This window comes from Planococcus citri, chromosome 5 (assembly GCF_950023065.1).
Source record: "Planococcus citri chromosome 5, ihPlaCitr1.1, whole genome shotgun sequence".
Taxonomy (NCBI): domain Eukaryota; kingdom Metazoa; phylum Arthropoda; class Insecta; order Hemiptera; family Pseudococcidae; genus Planococcus; species Planococcus citri.
The window spans coordinates 31,702,110-31,724,071 of NC_088681.1; the positions used below are offsets into that span (position 1 = coordinate 31,702,110).

The 21,962-nt window shown below is 33.7% G+C and overlaps 5 protein-coding genes and 1 long non-coding RNA gene across 9 annotated transcripts; 3 read left to right on the forward strand and 3 right to left on the reverse strand.

The window, feature by feature from the left end:
* The first annotated feature begins 1,696 nt into the window (after positions 1 to 1,696).
* mio (GATOR complex protein mio) lies at positions 1,697 to 5,585 on the forward strand. Its single transcript, XM_065365866.1, has 16 exons — positions 1,697 to 1,969; positions 2,045 to 2,242; positions 2,312 to 2,623; positions 2,727 to 2,919; positions 2,997 to 3,184; positions 3,260 to 3,444; positions 3,510 to 3,643; positions 3,716 to 3,814; positions 3,890 to 4,098; positions 4,167 to 4,297; positions 4,375 to 4,513; positions 4,585 to 4,726; positions 4,789 to 4,954; positions 5,038 to 5,100; positions 5,178 to 5,380; positions 5,454 to 5,585. Exons 1-16 carry the CDS (start codon positions 1,849 to 1,851, stop codon positions 5,515 to 5,517), a joined length of 2,547 nt encoding a protein of 848 aa, XP_065221938.1. The 5' UTR covers positions 1,697 to 1,848; the 3' UTR covers positions 5,518 to 5,585.
* A 232-nt stretch (positions 5,586 to 5,817) lies between these two features.
* On the reverse strand, positions 5,818 to 7,721 carry LOC135846673 (beta-lactamase-like protein 2 homolog). 2 transcript variants are annotated; one of them, XM_065365901.1, is made up of 6 exons: positions 7,061 to 7,721; positions 6,823 to 6,989; positions 6,642 to 6,747; positions 6,371 to 6,569; positions 6,174 to 6,305; positions 5,818 to 6,096 (listed from the first exon to the last, which is right to left on the reverse strand). In XM_065365901.1, exons 1-6 carry the CDS (start codon positions 7,180 to 7,182, stop codon positions 5,974 to 5,976), a joined length of 849 nt encoding a protein of 282 aa, XP_065221973.1. In that variant the 5' UTR covers positions 7,183 to 7,721; the 3' UTR covers positions 5,818 to 5,973. The 2 variants fall into 2 exon arrangements, with proteins under 2 accessions (XP_065221973.1, XP_065221972.1); XM_065365900.1 differs by having other exon boundaries at positions 6,642 to 6,756.
* Positions 7,722 to 7,824: 103 nt separating this feature from the next.
* On the reverse strand, positions 7,825 to 10,286 carry LOC135846648 (eEF1A lysine and N-terminal methyltransferase homolog). The gene has a single exon (XM_065365867.1). It carries the CDS (start codon positions 10,030 to 10,032, stop codon positions 8,032 to 8,034), a length of 2,001 nt encoding a protein of 666 aa, XP_065221939.1. The 5' UTR covers positions 10,033 to 10,286; the 3' UTR covers positions 7,825 to 8,031.
* A 344-nt stretch (positions 10,287 to 10,630) lies between these two features.
* mRpS22 (mitochondrial ribosomal protein S22) lies at positions 10,631 to 12,271 on the forward strand. Its single transcript, XM_065365897.1, has 7 exons — positions 10,631 to 10,765; positions 10,843 to 11,009; positions 11,096 to 11,260; positions 11,333 to 11,476; positions 11,557 to 11,786; positions 11,859 to 11,964; positions 12,045 to 12,271. The coding sequence occupies exons 1-7, from the start codon at positions 10,633 to 10,635 to the stop codon at positions 12,150 to 12,152; spliced, it is 1,053 nt and encodes a 350-aa protein (XP_065221969.1). The 5' UTR covers positions 10,631 to 10,632; the 3' UTR covers positions 12,153 to 12,271.
* Positions 12,260 to 15,093, reverse strand: LOC135846652 (uncharacterized). Of its 2 annotated transcripts, none has more exons than XM_065365878.1 (3): positions 14,281 to 15,093; positions 14,016 to 14,079; positions 12,260 to 13,943 (listed from the first exon to the last, which is right to left on the reverse strand). In XM_065365878.1, exon 3 carries the CDS (start codon positions 13,875 to 13,877, stop codon positions 12,471 to 12,473), a length of 1,407 nt encoding a protein of 468 aa, XP_065221950.1. In that variant the 5' UTR covers positions 13,878 to 13,943; positions 14,016 to 14,079; positions 14,281 to 15,093; the 3' UTR covers positions 12,260 to 12,470. The 2 variants fall into 2 exon arrangements, with proteins under 2 accessions (XP_065221950.1, XP_065221949.1); XM_065365877.1 differs by having other exon boundaries at positions 14,237 to 15,093.
* A 501-nt stretch (positions 15,094 to 15,594) lies between these two features.
* LOC135846678 (uncharacterized) lies at positions 15,595 to 21,653 on the forward strand. Of its 2 annotated transcripts, XR_010559005.1 has the most exons (6): positions 15,595 to 15,757; positions 15,939 to 16,106; positions 16,498 to 16,704; positions 16,858 to 17,473; positions 18,092 to 19,974; positions 21,203 to 21,653. It is a non-coding gene; the product is annotated as an uncharacterized LOC135846678 (long non-coding RNA). The 2 variants fall into 2 exon arrangements; XR_010559004.1 differs by lacking the exon at positions 15,939 to 16,106 and having other exon boundaries at positions 15,596 to 15,757; positions 21,203 to 21,648.
* Positions 21,654 to 21,962: the final 309 nt, after the last annotated feature.

The following is a 21,962-nucleotide window of genomic DNA, read 5'->3' on the forward strand; positions in this document are numbered from 1 at the left end:
ACATCAACTACAAACCTTGCTACGCGTTGCAAGGATTTAGCCTTCTGAAAAACGTCCCATCGCATCGCATCTCATAGTGTGTTGTCCGCCATATACTTCAATGCAACTAACATTGCGATGGGACGTTTGAAAACGTTGCATCGCATCGCATCGCAGTAGTGTGTTACGGGCCTTATTTTTTGCCCCTAGGTAAGTTCAAAGTTATAGTGAAATGTGAAAATTAATTAATTAAATTAATTAAAACGTGTGGTGTAAATTATGAACCGTCCGTTTGAAATTCCAGAAACCTGAATTTCAAATTCAACCAACCAAGGAATTCTGAGTCAGAAGACGTCTGCTCTCCCGAACTCCGAGCCACTTGAAACAGAAAAAAATAGAGCTTTTGCCACTTTTCCGGCTTCGCTAATGTTGAGATACATACATCGGAAGACCAACAAGTTCACCGCTGGAAACTGATGAATGGTTTGTCTACAATGCCTCCTGTGCCATATTTTTCAGGGCATTGGGGACAAATTTTACGTTATGTTTCCTAATCATCTACTGGAAGAAATTTCGTAAATAGGATATCGATTGTACATTAGTTTGAATAGAAATCTCACGTGTGCGTTTTCTCGTGATACCCTAATTGTTCGAGTAACGCGTTAAACGTGTATTCGGAATAAATGCTACAATATGAATGATGCAACATAGATACAAAATTGCAGGGATGAAAACATCGATATTACACTAAATGGATACACAGCATGTAGAGAGGCGGGTGGGAAATGCGGTGATCGCGAAGTTCACAGGGGAAAGGTGAGGTTATTGAGGCGCATCCGTTCGGCGCAAGTGATGCCCATCGAAACGTTTTGCAAGGGGGAAGAGGCGATCAACTTCAAATTTACGCGGATCTACGCGGCCACCAAATTTGAATTCAAAATTAAAATTGACCAATCAGATACCATGCGCAGAAAAAAATCGCATCAATTACTAGATAAGCCAATAAGCTATCGTTGTTGTTCTTGGCGGCGGGGTAAATGGACTTGCTGGGTATCCATTTAGTGTAATATCGATGGATGAAAAGCTATCTAAAAGCTGAAAGCTGAGAAAGTTTGGGATTTTTGAAAGCTAAAAGCTCTAGCCAAAAGCTTTATTTATTTGGCTTTTTTGCAAATTAATTTCATTCAGTTTTCGTTTCTTAGCCTTGTTTAAAATAAAAATAGTTACTCGAACACTAATTTCTATTGTGCATATTTGTAAAATGTAAGATGTAGTTTTCTTATGTAAGTACCTACTATGATTATTGTCAAGTTTTTAAGATCTAGTTTCAAATTTTTGTAATGAACAAATGGTGTATGATATCTTAAATCTTTTCAAAAGATGACGTGTTCTGTCGTCAGTCTCCTTGCCTTAATTAGAACTGTCTTGGTACAAACAATAATGTTTGTCCTTTCTTATAATTTGGATAACCACTTGGATAGTTCGAAGTTTTATTAACCCATTATTAATTTTATAGATTCATGATAATTCACGTGTCAGTTGAGTCAGTTCTGTAACAATTTCAGTTCTTGATAACAATTCACACTTATTTGAAAAGTTCAAGTTCAAAACGTGGATGTGGATTGGTGTTTTCTACTTTCCTTGATTATGATTGGTTGAAATGGCAACTTCCCATTCATCCGTGTTTATGTTTTCATTTTCACTTGCGAGTGATAAGAATACTGGAATTATCAGATGGCGGTTGTTCGAGGAATTTCTCAAATAAATGTGCGTCGTGCGTATTACGTGAATGAGAATCCGTTTTGAATTTTCACTAGACTAGTGCTCCGTATGTGGATTTTCGTGCTGGTATTCTGAACCTATACCACAATGGGAAGTTCGCGCTTAGAAGTGATTTGGTCACCATATCATACGAATAAATTTATTACTTGGGGAGATGACATTTACCTCTACGAAGCTAGATCAAATAAAGAACCGGTTAAGCAAAATGGTATTATTTTTAGCAATGTTATCGTACTTACATCTTTCTTATATCTAATCCATGCGTCACCTGTTTTCTACATAGATATTGTGATCTCAGAAAACACAGTAGCTCGATTACTAGCTACTAATTCCAATTATCGTTACGTTAAATGCATCGACGTTTATCCGAAATCGGACACAGATCTTTTGTTAGCTTTGGGCCAAGCTAATGGCAAAGTTTCCTTAACGACTTTCGGTCCTTCAGTATTCGATTCGTTTCGATTAGCTGGGCTAGAATTGTGTAAGTAATCATACGTTTTTTAAATCCGATTTTATGTTTCACTGGTATCATATCGTACGTTTGTATCAGGTCCTAGACACGCCAGACAATGTAACACCGTGAAATGGAATCCAATCGAAACGAATCTCTTGGCATCCGGTTACGAAAAACATCGCAGCGATCATTCCATCTTAATATGGGATGTAATGAAAGGACCATCAGATACACGAATGTACGGCAGTTACTCTTCTGTGTACGGTGTTCAGAGTACCGAGTTCGTTAAACCAATCATGGAAATAGGTCTTTCAGATATGGCTCATTCGATAGCGTGGTTTAATCAATCGCCTCATAAATTAGTCGTCGGTATTAATAATAAGAATCTGAAAATCATAGATCTCAGAGGTAGGTGTATGGTATGCACTTTGAACTAATTTTACGGCGGAGTTGAAAATTAACAAAACATTCCGATAACTTATCATTTGACCCTCCGCGATAACACTTACAGAAATCACAAGCGCTGTGTATTCTCAACCTACCAAAGCTGTTTACGGTGTTGAAGTGGCTCCTTATGACGATAATTATATCGTCTCATTTGGCGATAATCAGATTGCTGTTTGGGATAGTCGTAATTTGGAGAAATCCATTTTGTTACTAACGCAGAGTAAAATAGTCTCCAAGGTATCATGGTGTCCTACCAGGTATGTCGTGTATTGTATAATTTACGAGTTAACTCTTGGTCGAACAGTGAGATAAATTGAATTGATTCATGTTCCAGACGCAGTCTAATCGGTTCTTTACAAAAAGAGAGTTCGGCGATACATTTGCACGATATACAACAAAGTATGGAAGAAAATGAGCCTTCCGTATTATGGCGTAGTATTCAACCGGGTCAAAATGTACCTTTGACTTCGTTCTCTTGGCACCCGAAAAACGAAAATAGATTGATCGCCATTTCTCTCGTAGGTTCGTAGTATTTCTTTTTAAATTTCAAATAAATTTGTATCTCTTTCGAACTGGATCTAATTACGTATTTTGTAGGAGCCATTACCGATTACACAGTTTTCGAAAGAATGACTTTAAATTGGTCTCCGAGCACGCACATTGTGTGGACTTACGGTCGTCGTCATTTGAAACTGATTAGCGATCAAGATAGAATATATGCGAATATACATGATTTAACACCAAAGATAAAGAGAAGAGCTATCGCGGAATATGGTCTGAAGGTAATATCAATAATTCGTATTCATCTCATGCATTTGATCGTTGATTTAATTCGAATGACATTTAGGAACTTTGGATGAACACCGAGCTTTGCGAGAGTGAATGTCTTGCTACAGTGTGGCAATGGCTAAGTTCCAGTAAAACTTTAGTCGAGGAAGGTATTATAAAATGTAATCCGTCCATAAAACATCCAGGTATCAGGTAAGAATAAAAAATTTTGAAAAATTAAACATTATATTGAATAGTACTACTGATGATGTGTGTGTTTTCAAGGACTGTATTGGGTATCGATTCCGGTAAAGCAAATGTACTCAAATCAGAGCATGTCTGGACTCAATGGCACGATATCGGTGTTCCTATAGTCGTATACAAGTAATTATAATTCAATTTGTGAATTTTTCCTCCTTTTTTTTTAATGCTTACTGTAAGTAACTACTGAATTTTCAGGAGCCCAGCTCGTGAAAATGCTTTACAACTTTGCGGTTGGACTTTTTCCAAAGATTTATCAACGTTAGAAAGAATGGAATTGGACGGTGCTTACGCTCGAGCTGCGGCAATCGCTATTTTCAATTTAAGATTAAGATACGCAATTGATATATTAAACAGAGGAGCTGTCAGACAGCCTCAGTTGGCAGTTATAGCGATGGCTTTATCAGGTACGTGTCGTAAATTCTGGAGTTGAAAATATATTACCCCTTGTCTTACATTTTATGTGTTATTTCAGGATATACAACGGATAAAAAAAGTTTATGGAGAGAACTATGTCCTACTACAAAGGAACAGCTGTCAGATCCTTATTTAAAAGCAGCTTTTGCTTTCTTAGTAGATCAGTCTAAAACTTTCGAACACGTTTTGGTAAAATACATGAAATTATCAATATTCGTCTCGAATAATATTGTATTAGTTTTACTTATTCGAAAAATGTTTTTCAGTGTGAGACAGATATGTTGATAGATGATCGTGTAGCGTTCGCTTGTATATTTCTATCGGATGCAGATCTTGTCGAATATGTATGTAAATTGACCGATTATATTTACGAAACTGGAGATATCACAGGAATCATACTGACGGGTAAATATTCATTTTTCTAATGTTTTTTTCAAAGTATTTGCCTTGTTATAAATAATTATTTTTCAATTCAGGTACAAGCGAAGAATGTATCCCTTTACTACAAAAATACTTAGATAAAACTGGAGATGTACAAAGTGTAAGCTTAATAGCAGTTCGAGGATTTCATTCGAATTTTCTCCACGAAGATAATATTTGCCAGTCGTGGATTGAAAGGTGATTTTTTAAAGCTGAATTTTCAATTTTTTTTTCTCGGTTCTTAACGTTTAATTTTTCAGTTACCGAAGTCTTCTGGATGGCTGGCGTCTGTGGATAGAAAGAGCGAAATTCGATATTGTACTCAATGCTCAAAAAGTTCCTCCTCAACAAGTATTTATCTCGTGTAATTTTTGTGGCAAAAGTATTTCGGCGTTTTTACAAGATAAAATACGTAATAAATCAAAAGTAAGTGCGAACATTAAATCATTAGAGCTGCGGATTAATTCTAAAGTGAAAATCTTGATTTTTAAATTTCGTGCATTTTTCAGATGATAGGTATTCAGAATAACGACGCTTCTAATTACCAAGGATTACGTATGTTGCATGATGAAGTAAGAATATAATTTTTTAAAGTTTTAATCCATTGCTAGAATGTATGGTATAATTCTAAATTTTGTTTCATGCCTAGATAACCTCGTGTCCAAATTGTCATAAACCTTTGCCTCGTTGTGCCATTTGTCTTACCAATATGGGAACTCAAAGCACTTACCTAGGACCTGGAAGTAATGCCCCGACGACTTCCATTAAATCGTGTGAATTTTCTTCTTGGTTTACTTGGTGTCAGACTTGTAGACATGGAGGGCATGCTGATCATCTTTCAGAATGGTTCAAGTGAGTACTCTCGAGAGCATATTTATGAACTGCATGTTCTTCGAGCTAATTTTTACTTTTTGATGTTTTTCAGAGAACACACCGAGTGTCCTGTTAGCGGATGTGTTTGTAAATGTTTATCGTTGGATGATATTTGACGAAGTATTTGATTGGATATCGTAATAATTTATATGAACTGTGATATCAAAAGAGAATTTTTTTTGTATTTTCTCTACTTTTTTCTGTGTGTATATTGAATTTTTTCATATGAAAAATGTAATCTTCTTGTAGGAGAATCCAATCAGTTGAAATAAAAATGAAATACCTATTTCTAAAAATAATATTTTTAAAAAATGTTATTCGAATCTTTATTTCAAATTGTTGACTTACATCATGCACGTACTCTTCGAGCTCTTTTATCTCATTTTTCATGAGATGAAAAAAATTCAAACGATTCATTTTCCCAAAAAATTAACAAATTTATTGCACGTAAGTTCAACCTTACAAAAAATATAAAAATGGTTTTATAAAAAGAGGTGTACCTTGAACAGACACCAAACAGAAACGTAACAAAACACCATAAAAAATTCAACAAAATAGATTACTTTCATCACTCATAAATTTGATCGTATTCTCCATCTATCATTTTCTTCGATGACTCTGCCTTCTTTAAGTAATTTCTTCAAATGATGATTCACATTAACTGAAGCTGGCACATGCAAATGCTCAGGGGTATCCTAAATGAAAATTTCAGCAATATGTAGTCTTAGTTTTTCTTTTAGGTAATATAGGGAAAAATTCTTTTCATTCTTACTTTGTATATTTTTTTCACTAATTCCATCTCTGTCCACGATGTCTTCTCTGAGCCATCATTCAACACGTTTAAAATTTCCGATTCTCTTTTATTCCTGTGTTCGATATAATATTTCACCTTCTCGACAGGATTCTACTGAAAAAAGACCATATTTAGCGAAAATTTAAATCCATAAAATGGAAAAATTATTCACTCACGTTGATCACAGGTCCATGTCCTGGATATATGACGTTTGGTTTAAAGGATAAAATTTTCTGTAATGATCGAATATAGGTGAACAAATCTTCAAATACCGCTGTACTTTCTCCTAATATGCAATCGGCGCTGAATAAGGCATTTTCTTCTTCTAAAGTTAATACTACGTGATCAGTGGTGTGTCCTGGAGTGTGGACGATTCTAATAATAAACATGCCCTTATTAATCGCTGATCGTTGTACTTTGTTTTTAAATGCATAGAAATGAACTAACTTTAAAGTGGCACCTTCAGTAATGAATTTCTGATTATCGTGAAGTTCATTGATCGGTACATCGCCTATATCAGGTTCTTCTCCGTCGGTTCTTTTGTATTTCCATACTTTGCAATCTAAGAGATAAGTAGGGAATAATTCATAGATTTAGAGACGTTTGTTCAGCAGAAACAGAGCTATACCTGATGGTGCTATACTCTTGAAGATATCTTTTACTCCTCCGATATGGTCCAGGTGCCAATGACTGATTATAATATGTTCTAATGTAGCTTTCTCAGAAGATAGGACTTGTTTCAAATGATCAATATACTCGTGAATGTTTGGCTCTCCGGTGTCCAGCAGGATTCGTCTAAATTTTTATATGAATTAGGACTGGATTCTACCATTTTTGATGATCCAAAGAAAATATATTCAACTTACTTTTGACCGGAACCGAGCAGATAGGTATTTGTTCCTTGTAAAGTCATCATTCCCGGATTACAACCCAGTATACGAATCACAATGGGTGATAGTTTAGTGATCACAGGTATATAAGCAGACATATTTTCTATTAGAGTAATTTCACACTAAAAATAGGATGTTTTTACTTTCTTCGAGTGTTTTAAATTTCAGTTTTTATTGCTGTAAAGTAAATCAATTTTTAAATTTGGTGACATTTTCGATGATAAGATAGACGATTTTGCAGTGTTGTCAAAACAACAGTTCTATTTTCTTTTCTTTGCGTACTTGAAATTTCTCTGCTGTGAGAAAGTTCAAAAAGTTGAAACAAAATTTGGCATTCATCAAATTATCAATTATTTTATTCAACTTCACTTCACAAACATTCGTGTACTTTGTAACGACACGTAACCTACTTTCAATAAAAATGCCAACCATTAATTTAAATAACAAAAATCAAAATTCATCGTTTAGCAGACCAATACCAATTTTCAACTTTTCCGTATACCTACATAATTAAACAAGACTCATAATAAAAAATAAATATTGAATTGAACAACCGTGCCATTCTTCATCGTAAACAACCCAAACACTGTCTATCATATGAAACGTCATATTATTTAATTAATTCGTACAAAGATACCATTCATTCGACGTTATCTCTTTCAACAGCTACTCATAAAACGAAACCTATACCTATAGTTCTTACTGTTATTTCTCGACGATAAGTAACAAAGAAACACTAATTTATTAAAAAAAATATATAATGACTTTATTGATGACAGAGCAACAACACAACAAGAAAGAAAATAAAATTAACAAAATTCAGTACGAAATATCTGAAGACAATTTCACGATATTACCTTTCTTTCCAAAAGAACGTAGAAAATTGAATAAAAAACAGGTAGGCAATACAAAAACGGAGGGGGGGGGAAAGAGGTCAATTAAATCGATCAAAGTTTAATACTCTCCATGGTTTTGGTAATATTTAAAATATCATCGTTGACTGCCAAATCTTGAGTTTTTGATCGTTTAAAGAATTCTTGAGCAGCAGCGTCGATATCAGTTTTGGTAATTTTTAGGCCTTCTTTCCAGCATATGACAACTTCGTTGACATCTTCGGTGTTTTTCAGTGAAACTATACCAGCGAACAAGGTTTTAATCTTTTTAAATACGTCTTTTTTAATGGCCTTCGAACGACAAACAAAGTTGAGTAAGAAAAGCCCTTTATCGCTTAAGCATTCGGCGGTTCTTTTCAAAACATCCATTTGCAAGAATGACACCGGTGGACAAGATAAACCCACTGATGGATCTTTGTTATCCACATCGAAAATAATGGCATCGAATTTAACACCTTTTTCAGCGCATTGAGATAAATGCTCTAATCCATCGGTGATATGGATTTTGATCCTGTCGTCGTTTCTCAAACCGAAATGATCTTGGGCTACTTTGTGAATTTCTTCGTCGATTTCTACAGCCGAAATGACAACTTCGTCGAAACATCTATGGATCAGGTTACTCAGCACGCCACCACCCAGACCAAGGATCAAAACATCGTAATTAGATTTGCCTCCTTGTTGAACGGCTAAACAGACACCGATGTTTAAAGATATATGATATTCGCAGCTAATGTAAGACTGGTCGATTTCTTCTTCGTTTTTGTCTTCGCTCTTTTTCAGCTTAACTTCGGATTGAATGACGGTGCCACGATTCAAGAATATCAGTCTTCTGTAGTGTTCGCCATTATCGACTACATCGTCGACGATGTACTCGCCAGAGAATTTACTTTTGCCTCTGAATCGTACTTCTTTATTTTCGTTTTTCGAAACAGACATGGTTAGGAACATGACTTTTTCGTTTTTTATTCTAACACCTCGGGGGGCTAATTTAATTATGGTATCGGAAAGTTCATTCTGGATACCTTTTAAATCAGGGTACTCGTGACCTTCGTGCATGAAAATTAAGGCAACTCGATCAGCAGGACAGTTTTGTCTAAGGACTTGCCTTCCTTCCGGATTCGAAAACATCCATTCGTCATTTTTACCAGTAGGCACGACGAATGCTGCGAATTTCATATTGTCGACTCGATGAGCGGTTTCTGGATCGATAATTATGATGGTGTACCTGGTGAGTGTTTCTCCAGGTCTGACTACTTCGATAAGGGCTTCGTTGTTGGATCCATTGAGGCAGTTTCTATTCAAACCGTTGCATACTATTTCAGCTTGCTGAATAGAAGAGATGTTACTTTTCAATTCGTCTTTATCGGTACGAATTACATTTGTGTCGTCCATAGTGAATTCGAGAAAGGGTTCAAAATTCGGTAATTTCTTCATTTTCGTACAAACGACGGCAAATACCGGTAACGAAAATTCTGATTGGTTTTTCTCGACATCGGCGCATTTGCAGATACGTATCAGCCAACCTTTTTCGGTAAAGTAATCTAAGACGAAGTCCAATATGAAATCTTGCAATAAACTAATACATACGTAACGCCCACCGAATTTCAATAATCTTTCGACTTCGACGAATAACTTAGTGGCACGGTCTTTAGCTTCGGCGGTGTTTTCGTTGTAAAGGGCGTCTAACGTACCTTTGTCAAAAATAACGCTGAAGGATGCCGCGTTAAAATTAGTCTGTAAAGCGTCCATTTGCAAATACACGAGTCCTGGTCTAGATTCGGCGTACTTCTGTTGCATGCGTTTTATGACAACGTTACTGATATCGATATTGGTGATTTTTTTGTAACTCAAGTCGTATAAATTTGAACTGACAGCCGAGTTGCCACATCCTATTACTAATATGTCGTCCACTGGTTTCATGTATTTGTGCAGAATATTGCATAGTTCTTCGTATTCTCCATACCATTCGAAGTCGCTTTTACCCCTTTTGGTGAAGAATTTATCCCAATAGTCCGTATTGGAGTATTCTTTACTGGTTTTCGGTAACATAAACATTGCGATTAGAATATTCACGAACGAGATAACGATTAATTTATAAGTACAGAGCAAGTTATGGTTACACCCGACACTTCATCAAGAATCATTCGATCGACTGGCGTAGTTCATTATTCCATACATTTACTTTGCTATTCGCTATTTTAAAAAACCGATCGCGAGCGGACTTAGAACTGTGACATGATATTTTTAGTGATAATTTTCAGTGATAAAACACGCGTGCTCGTAACGTACCCGAATAAAAATATTGGCCTAGAGTAGTAGCTCTTGCGGCGTGCTTTTCTTTTCGTACAGAAAAGTCTCTGATAGAGTGCGCTAATGAACACCCATAAGTCATAAAAAAAACAACCAGGCTCAGTAAAATTTCCTTGTTGTCATTCAAAATTTTGGTTTTGAAAAACGAGATTGATAAGGGGAGATCATTCAATTTTTTATTTTTATGCACCTTTTTACTTCAATTATTTTGTCTAAAAATCTTTAATCGACCGTTCTATGTCTAGTGATCGAGTAACTATTCATCGAACTTGAAGAAACAATGAAACAAATCTAAATTAGTGCTTTCTTTTATGATATTCAAGCAGTTCTTCATAATCTGTAGAAATGTTCTCTTCTCAAATATGTCAGCGTAATTTACTCAAAAAATCGCTATTGAATACTGAAACTTCAATTTTAACTCGTTTGACGACGAAATGTTCCTTCAGCCTTTCATCTAAGCATCAAACGTCTGCACAAGGTGAGTACTGTCGCACGTATTTAATCTTAATTTAGTTACCGGCGTTGTAGATAATTGAGTTTTTATTCGAATTGTAGCCGCGATCGATGAAAAATCTTCAAAAGTATTTTTTTCAAGACCAGCGCAAACATTGATGAAGAAAATAACTGGTCTGGATTTAGAGAAAGTGAACCAGTTCAGGACATTACCGGGTCCTCTTAAAGATCCATTGTATAAGTTTATGACCACTGAAATGCTTGAAAAAGTAAGTTATGCCCTCTAGTCAGTGTGCTACGCTGTTTTTCAACACGATACGTATACTGGATTAATTTTCATGTTGATTCGAAACAGTGTCAGAAAGATGCGATCAAGAAATCATTGGCGAAGTTACAAATGCCTCCGCTTATTCCAATCAATGAAACTGAGACCGAAATTTTAGAATACACTCCAGAGATCGTTGGATTGTCCAAATCTAAATTTGTGTTCACTGATATCACTTATAATGTCACGGATAGGGTAAGGTCTACTGTTACCCTTAATATCTAAACTGTTACGGATCATAATCTAATATTGATTTCAATTTTTCAGAAAAGATTAGTCGTCGTTAGAGAACCGAATGGTATCCTCAGGAAAGCTAACTCATTCGAAAAACACCGCATGAACCAGCTATTTTTTCCTAAACCAGGACGTGAATATAAACACCCTCGTATGTTCCAAAAAGAAAATCTAGAAGTACGTTATCATATTTTTGAAGCAAAATTCTCGAAATATTTAATCAAATTCTTGAACATGAACTTTGTTATATTTTTCAGCACTTGTGGGAAAGACGCGAATTCTTATTCATTTTGGACCGAGCTTGCGTTCAATTTGAACCAGATGATCCAGAATACCACGAAGTCGTATTCGGAACTTATGAAAGAATTAATGATAAACAGACCTATGACCTCTTAAGATCGACTAGGCATTATGGTCCCTTTGTTTTCTACTTGTGTTTGAGTAAAAACCTGAATAATTTATTGAAAGAAAATATAGAAACGAATAAGTAAGATTTTGTTGTTTAATGATTTGTTGTCAACTAAGGCTGTATGCAATATTGACCGATTTTTTGTTTTAGATTTGATGATGCTGTACGTACCATTCAGCTGTACACTTTAATCCATCCAGATTGTAAATTTAAAACTCTAGATGTGAATCCTGAAGATAAATTGAAGTATATCAAAGTACGTATTTAGTACAATAATTTAAAGCTATACATTTGCCCAATTTTTTGTCTCATACTTCAACCTGATCTTTATTACAGAGTTTTGTTGATACTGAAATGAGTGATACCCAGATGATCAATTCTATCCTAGAAAATTTACTGATTCAGGCTGAGAAAGACAAAGAGCAGCAGTCGAAAGAAGAATAGGTGATAATTTTAATTTGTTATGAAAACATTTCAGTTCTGTTTTAATGATTTTTTTTTCAATTGTATTCTTTCGACATTATTGATTAATGAATTGAAAATACATGCGATTATAGTTCATATACGTAAGTCTGATCTTTATTCTGATATCATCGTAATTATAAGCGAAAAATTATGATTATTGAAATTTCCTCTTTTAACTATCCAGTTTAGAATAAAAACCATAATGAAATGAGGGTCATTTTTTGCGAGAAAAAAATAAAACTAATCAAAATAGAAAATAATTCTAATATTATAAAACGATTCTTAAAATAGGTCCCATTAATCTGCGAAAACATTGGCAATTTCTTTAGGTTTACTGAACACTCCTTCTTGATCAGTATAACTCAGGTATCCAATCTCGTAAAGCAACGAATAAAATATATCGAAGTCAAACTCGTCCTTAATTCCAGTTTCACATCCAACTTTGTAAAATTTTCGAAAATCGTCTACGCTAATATGAGTTAAAAGTTTGAATTGGATTAAACTCGAATTTGAAAGTTGTAATAGGCATTCTTTTAGTCTCGGACTTTGTATAAGATTTGTAAGAAAGCCTTTCTCGATGACATCAGACGATAATTCCGTCATTTCCGAACGATTCTTCGAACATTCGTTGAAATATTTTGAGCACAAATACGGATTGTATATTTTTATCGACGTGTTATGTATTTGATATCCTGAAAAAATACCCATCAGGGTATTATTATGCTCCATTTCAACTTGTTGATGACGATGACGTTGCTGCAAATTACGAATTTCTTGCTCGTTAAAACCGAAAAAAGGTGTAAAAATATGATCGTCGAGGAAACGATAGTGACGTATGCTCTGAATTTTGGTCAACGAAGACGATACAATATAACTCGTAGTTCCTGTAACGAATCCGTATTCTATGTATTGATCCAAACACGATGGTTTGAATAATTTCTGTATTATACCATTAACGTAATCTTGAATAAGGAACACATGATAGGAGATCTTTTCGTTCGATGATATCGCCTCGATCAACGGAGCATCGTAATCGTCGATTAAAACGAAAATTTTCTTATCCAAATAATAACAGAGAATTTTAGACAAAGCGAACAAACTATTCTGCAAATCAACAGCTCGACACCTATTTACATAGGTTCTATTCCAGAATTCGATCTGGCCCCGTAAAAGATACCCCCATTCGTCGCTGGTTTCTTGTAAACTGTCGTTCTTCAATACCTCGTACAACCAATGGTATTTTTCATAACATTCTCTGATTTTGTCACTCAATTTTTGAATAGTTTCCTCGAACGTGGGACGAATAATGTTTCTGAATGTGATGTAGATGACCGGATACTCTGCTAGATGCTTTCGTATAAGATGACGATGCTGGGAAATTCTCAGTCCTAATGATTTATTAGTGAATACCTTGTAACTCGTAGTATTCCATTTCTTTTTTATGTGTGCGCATTTATCCGCTTTCAATTCGACGAAACTTTGAATCATTTTTAAATTACTGGTTTTGCCGAATTTCGAAGGGTATGTCAGCAAATGATAGTTGCAGTTCAGGTGCTGGAACACCGTCTCTAATAACATTGTTTTATCTACGAATCCAGGATCCTTCGTTAGCTCTAAGAAACTTGGAGATTCGTGTAGCAGAAGGATGACGCTTCGGATATGCCAGAGTAACCATAGTGTCAATATTTTCCGTAGGTTTTTCATTTCATTTTCAATCAATAATTGAAATGATTAGGTACATAAATACCTCATAATTAATTAAGTAGGTAACTGTAACAAAAAAAAAACACCTTAAGCAACAGCGAACACTACATATTATAACACCTATACTTGAAATAATACCTTCTGATGGTCGAGCTGTTGAGAATCCAGGAGCCTTTGGGGTCTGAGCTGAGTGTCGAAGAAGCTGGAAAACCACGTTAGTTGTAGGTAACTAGGTACTTACTTACATAAATTATAATCTGTACTTGGTATTAGTAACATATCCATTCATTATTTTCATGTGCGAAATTACTAATTTTAGCACAAAACAGCACTTCCAGTTCCAGAGAGAAAATTTATACCTATTTATTATGCATGATGTTAAATAATAAGTGTAATGGGTCACCTTCTGTAATATTTTGAACTAAGCGCATTGGTTGAAGAAAAAATTAAGCAAAAAGCATCAACCACGAAACTCTACGTTGGTATCATCATTCTTTCGTATGATCATGTTTACGGGTTATTATGCACCGAAAAGTTATTAAGATTAAGACAAGTAGGTACCAACTTATCAATTTTGTAAATTTGATAGAAATTCGTAATTAAAAAGCTATCTTCACGTGCCTCCGATACCTCCATTATTTTAAGAAATTAAATTTTATCGCAGGACAAACTTTTCAATCAAAGTACATGTGTGCCCAAAAATAAGAGACTTCGATTTTATCGACAAATCGAGAAAATTCCCTGCTTGAAAATTGAATAGGTAATAGAATAATCATTGAAAAAATGAGCATTTAAGTGATAGGTATTTTAAATAAAACACGAGAGAAACTTTTGTTTTGCATTTCATTTGAAACAATAACCCAACCAAACCCTCAGGGAAATTTTTTTCCCTAGGCTTACCAAATCACATTAAATCCCATCATTCTTGAACACCCTGTATGATATTTTGTAGATAAGATAGGTACCCCCTGTTTGAAATTTAGATGAATAATACTACCATTGTAGGTCTAAGAAACCTATTTTTGTACTTCAAATTGAAATTTCCCAGAAAAATTCCATTGGATAGGTGTTTTTCCAATTCAGGTTTCAAGTTTATGAATTGAGTCAATCAATATATTCCCGACTCAAATGTTTCAAAATAGTACTAATCACTAAGTATGTATGTAGATAAATAACAAGTGATGAAGTGAGTCTTTCAATTTCGATGAAACACACAAATCAAGATTTTTGAATTTTGATTGATAACATGAGAAATCATCACTATAATCAATTTGAAAAACGTTTCATGGTTTCAGGCTCAAGTAATGCAACTGATGCAACACACATCATTCGCTCAATTGTGTAAAAGTGTCATCTTTTCCTAATTTCTTAAATGTTCAAAATAATGGAATGGCCTTGCACTTCAATTTTAGGTATCTTAGGTTTTCAAAGACGTTTCAGGCTCAAGCAATGCAACACACATCTAGTTCATGAGTATAAATTTGCCTAATCTCTGGTTTGCAGAAGCAAGTGGATGAACCAACTTGAACGGGATTTACTGTCCAAATCACCGTTTAATTATTAGTATTCAATAAAAATTATCAGCATTGATCTGAAACATTAAGAAAAAAACTTTTTTGGAGTATCTTATCTACTCAATATTTCTGCGCACCCTGTACGTATAACGAGTTTATTGGGTTTGAAATTAATATCCTGGCATAACTCCTTGATCAGTGTAATAAGATTCTAATTGAGCACTATAATTAGAGCCGATCATTTTCATGAGGAATTAAATTAGGTAAACCTGATTGAACAGTACCAGTGCAATGTACGAGTTGGATCTTGCGAATTTTATTCCGTATTAATTACTTGTTGTAGTTGAGGAAATGAAAACTTCGCTTGTGAGTTCAAATTACTTAATTAGGTATCGATTAAGTAACTACCTACCTACATATTTTATCATTTTAAAAATTTGATCCTAAGTAAATAACGATTCATCTCCAACTCTCTTAGTTGGAGAATCTATCAGCTTTATCTTTATTCTTTTAATTTTCAAAATGGTTATAGATATTATTTTTTCAGTATTAAACAGGACAGTGTAAAACAGTGCAATGATTTTTTTTACACTCACTTCAGTTTGTGAAATTGAAATTAGAAAAAAAATTGAAATTCCGAGCAGTTGGGTATAGTGCCTAGAGTTGTCTACTTAATTTTTGACAGAGTGTTTGTAATTTACTGCTCTAAGTATAGGTACGTAATTTTCAACAGAATTTAAATTGATATTGGACCATTTCAAGACTACTTATATGTACCTAACTAAAAAGTAACTGATGGAAATCGAATAAAAACCTTCATCTATATCCGATTTCTTATATGGCTTAGGCATCTTTTAACCGTTTTTTTTTTAATGTTAGAATTTCGCGAACGTTTTTTCCAAATATGTTACGGTATTAACGCCACGTAAAAAATATCACTAGTAGATAAATTTTAAAAAAAAAGCATTGAAAAAATTACTCGTAGCAATTTCATCAATTTTCCTATCGGTGATTATTGAATTACTAGAATTACTAAGTTGTGGTTTTTAAATTAAGTTAGTAAATAAGAGCGTTTCATTTGTTTTGTGTGTGTTTCTTTTTTGCAGATCACTATCATTATTTTTTGTCTCTCGGTGGTTCTCAATTATGGTCATGCATCTCTTCAATCTGACCCTATAACTAGAACTTCGGTTGTATTTCGTATAAAGAGGCGTATTAAAATGAAGACGGATTTTGATAATAGACCGCCAAATCTTTTGCATTGACAACCTTCCGTGCCTCAGTAACCTCATAAGTTTTTAGACCTCATTTAGGTAGGTACATACATCACGTGAAACTGAAAATTGACTTAGAGATATGGTATCGGCGTATCGGTCACCTGATTTCAAGTGATGGTGATTTTATTACAGTATTGTATTATTCTAATTTATGTATGGCTATAATCGTTGTTTTTTTTTCGTGTAAAGAGTAATCCATTTTCCTGATTCAATAAACATTTCAAAATAGTATCTATCTACATAACAAGTGCGTTTTCAGTTTCGAGGAAATATCCAAATCTACATACATTTATTTCTCAAACAGAAAATTGAATAGGATAGGTAGCTATTGATATGTATAATAACATGGAGTAGAAAATATCTTATTCCTGCCTATTTAAAAAATATATATATATACCAATTTTGATCTAAGATAACCTAAATGGAGAATTTTGTTTCTAATCAATACTATATCTTTTTAACATGTGATTACGATATTTAGATAAGTAATTAATTAAAATTGTATGGATACCGAACTCTCCAAAGCATGGTATGTTTGTTCGTACACCCCTTGGTAGTCAGTTCACTGAATGATGATGTTGCTCGGGTTCTGTAAAAATCACTGAAATTTGTGTCCAAGCAAAGTCTGTGATCAGTGCAATAAGATCCAATCTGAGCACTATAATCGAAGCTGATAATTTTTAATTTTCATAAGTAAATGAATTAGGTGAACTTGTTTGAACAGTATCAGTGTAATATTGAAGCCGGGTCTAGCGAATTTTATTCCGTAATACTTGTAGTGGTTGAAGCAATGGGAACTTTGCTTGTAAGTTCAGCTTATTTGATTTATTATAAATTCATAAGTTATTACCTACTTGTGTCTTGTGTCACATCTCATATAAGATACAGCCCACTCGAGCCCACTTTAACTTTTATCTACCTAATTATAGGATTAAAATTCTCCAAAAGATTATCATTAATGCCAAAGCGTGCAAATACGATTGGAATTTATCGAGAAATTACTGGTAATTTACCGAAAAAGTAGGTACTGGTAATTTACTAAAAAAGTAGGTACTGAAAAATGACCGAAAAATGACCGGTAATTCACCAAAAAATGTCCGGTAATTTACCAAAAAAATCACCTGTAATTTACCGAAAAATGGTCGACAATTTACCAGTAAATGAACGACCGGTAATTTACTGAAAAAATGTAGTCCAGTTGCATGTTCACCAAAAAATGACCAGTAATTCACTATAGGAAATTACCTTCATTAAAATTTTGCTTACCAGTAATTTAGCAAAAAAATTGTCACAAGCTATCACTGCTATTCATTGTAAATACATATGTAACTATTGAATTACTGACATCAATATTTTCATAAATTACTTACTATAGCAATTATTCGTCATGGCATTATTTTGTTTTTTGTTTCTTTTTTTGCAGATCGCCATCCTTATTTTTTGCGTCTTCGTGGTTCTCTGTTACAGTATACCTATACCTGATGTGCCTACAGGGCGTCCTAATGGGCTTCCTCATCCTGAAAGTGCCACTGACTTGCCTCCATGGTTTATTGATGAGGACGCCTATGGGACTACGCATAAACTGCACTGATGCCCTTCTCTGCTTCAGCAACCCCCTCTCTTTTGCCAATTTTATTTAATTCACATTCACCTATTCTGGCTTTAAATCCCATTCTTTTAGTTTTATTACATAAGTACATATATTATGTTAATTTAAAGAAAAATAAATAAATAATAAACTTAATAACTAATAACAAAGGTGGTGTTTAAACATATTATTATGTAGAATGTAGATAGAGGAACTTGAAAAACACTCAACACTTATAAAGTTATAAGGAGGTACACATGAAGTTTATGAGGACAAAGTTGCCTAACCTCGGGCTCTTAGGAGTGCCCGTTTAAAAAACTGTCGTTGTCCAAAACGAGGAAAATTTCAATTTTACAAGAACAACGATTAAATTATAAATTTTGAAATGAAATTTATTCTTCATTGCTAATCAAAATATAGGCTTTTATCACAAATTTTGAAGCTTTTGTTCAAAAAACACCCATACAATCCACATTTTCAAAAACAAACATTTCAATCCTGAAACAATTGGAAAGAAAATTGATTCAAATTGTTTTTTAAAAGTGTGTCTATTCTCGAAATGTATTTTGGCAAACAAGAAAATGGACCCCTTGAGGCTTGAAGCAAATCTTTGAATTTTAATTTTTTTTCAAACCTTAATTTTCTTTAAAAATTAATATCTACTTATATAAATTTGATTAAATACATAAAAAATACATAGGTATTTAAAAAAAAATTTCTATTAAAATTCAATTATTAAATGAAAATGTAATCAACTATTTTATTTATTAATAATATAATAAAAAGAAAAATAAGCTTTGAATCAAATGCAACGGAGTAGTCTCATGAAAATGTATCCATAGTTTTCGTTAAAAAAAAAATTAAAACATTGACTGGAAAATTATGTATTTACTTATGTTGATTACCTAATTGAATTTAATATTATTTTTTATTAAAATAAACCATTTCAAAATAGAGCAAAAATAACGTAAAATCAAAGTACATAATTATTTTTGAATATTTGACCATTAATTTTTATCAAATAAATATTCACAAAAATGATCCGAAATCCGAAATCTCTTTTTACAAAGTCATTCATTGTGCCAATTACCTACGTATAGGTATATTTTAACACTTATCATATATAACTGTGTAGAATCGGGAATCTCTATCCCCTCATAATGGGCTGATCAAGATTTCTCAAACAAAAAAAATCACAAACATGAAAAAATATTATTGATAGACGTTTTAGGCTCAAGCAACGCAACCCACATCAAGTTCACGATGATGAATTTGCCTAACCGTAGGCGAACAGAACCAAGTTAACGGATCAGTTTTACTCTTCAAATGAGTTTAACTTATTTTCATACTATAAAAATGATCATCACTGATCCTAATTTCAATTTACGACGATGTCAAAAAAACACCTACATACGAATCGATTACCCATTTAGATCTAAGATAAGATGACCCAATTGACAATTTTGTGTGATTCTAGCCAATGCCACTCGTATCTCTTGTCCTCTTTCTGAAATGGCATTACGATATGCAGATGATTAATCAACATTCTTGACAATTTTCACTACGATTAAGGCTAGTAATTTTTATATAAAAATGAATTAATTAAAATTTAGTCGAACAGAATTTGTGTCACTTTGAGATTGAATCTCGTGAATTTTACTCCTTGTTACTTGACTGTTATATGTATGTATCTAGTTGAAGCAATGAGAAATACGCTCGTAAGTTCAAATTATTCAACTATGGATAAGTATACCACGAGTACCTATAAGTTCTTACAGATCTCGTTTCAGATCTTTTTTTATTATTATTATTTTTTTTTAGAAAATCTGTCAACTTTTCTTTAGTTTTTCAATTTTTAAAATAAAAAAATTTGTAATTTTCCAACATCCATGTATCAAATTTTTTTCAAAATTGAGTAGGTCGCTGTAAAAAGATACCAATGAAACCACGTTTTAAAAAATGAAAAAAAATGTGTCACTTTACTTTAGCGATGTAGTAATTAAAACAACCTACCCATACGTAGGTAATCTATTTCGCAAAAGTCTATACGAATTTTTGGCATCAAATCCTCCGCCTACTGCTCTTAAAGGAGTTGGGACTTTTCAAAAATATTGGATTGAATCGCTTTTACTGCAAATAAATATTTCCTACTTTTCACCAAAAAATTAAAAAAATATATATTATTTGTATAAATGGTGTTTGTTACTTCAAAAAAAGATACCTATGCAATTCTTTGGATGGATTAAGGTAATGAAATTTTACGAGCATTTCTTTTTAAATAAAATTAATAGGTACATTTTTAAAAATTCTCAACAGCCATTCATGCTATTAGTGTTTAATTTTTTTTTACAGATCGCCATCTTTATGTTTTGTGTCTCGATGGTTCTCAGTTATGATCATCAGTTTCTGAATTATGTATCTTCTATAGCTCCTATGCCTGAAGCACCTCCTATGCCTGAAGCACCTCCTATGCCTGAAGCACCTCCTATGCCTGAAGCACCTCCTATGCCTGAAGCACCTCCTATGCCTGAAGCACCTCCTATGCCTAAAGTACCTCCTATTCCTGAAGCACCTCTTATGCCTCGATGTCCTCCCATGCCTGAAGTACATCCAATGCCTCGATGTCCTCCTATGCCTGAAGCACTTCCTATGCCTGAAGCACCTCCTATGCCTCGATGGCCCTGGAAATTTTTCTGAACCTGAACCTGAACCTGAACCAAACCTTCCGTCTAAGCGACCTCCTGTGCATTGACGACCTCCTCTGCCTCAACCACCTCCTCTGTTTTCGTCACCTTATTTATTATCCACCAGATTCAGATTCTTATTTCTTTATTTTGAAATTATATGACAGTTTTCAAATAACGATATTGGCAAAAATATTTTCAAGTTATATACTCGCAATCACTCGTGCTATTGCAGTTTATTTGTTTGTTTTCTTTTTTGCAGATCGTCATACTTATTTTTTGTGTCGCAATGGTTTTCAGTTATGATGATCTATTTCTGAAAGGTGGCGTAGGTGCACCTTTACCTCCTAAGCGTAGAGTGCTTCCTGGGACTTCAGGGGCTCGATGGACTATTAATTACCCGAAAATGCCTACCAAGCCACCTCCTATGCGTTAACAAAATCCTAATCCTCAGCCACCTCTTCTGTATCTGCCACTTCATTCACATCCACCGCCACTACTATATTTTATTCATTACTTATCCCTTATATTCAAAGGTAACAATTCTATGAACCTCGTACTTTTATTGCTCAAGTATGCAGCAGTTTCGTTACCTTAATTTTAAAAGAAAAAATAATAAATATGAGTAGGATATGTAAAATATGTATACCTAGGTTCAATCCATGTAACCTTTATGACAATGAATTTGCCTAACCTTCAGATCGTAGGGGTAAAAAGAATTTTTGCGAAGTCATTATTACCTAACAATTTGTACCTATCAATATCATTAATTTTAAAATTAAATTTATTCTTCATCGCTTGTATGTAAGATTAAACTAGGTAAACATACACTATTTTTAATTTCAGAACTTGTATTTTTTTGCATTTTTTGAAACATTCAATTTTTACATTTCAAATGCGACTTTATACCACGTTATTCTATCTAGCCTCCTCTATGAAACACACAAACTCATATTCCTCAAACAGAAAAGTGAATAGGTGGACTATACCTATTGAAAATATGAAAAAAATATTTTGAAAAA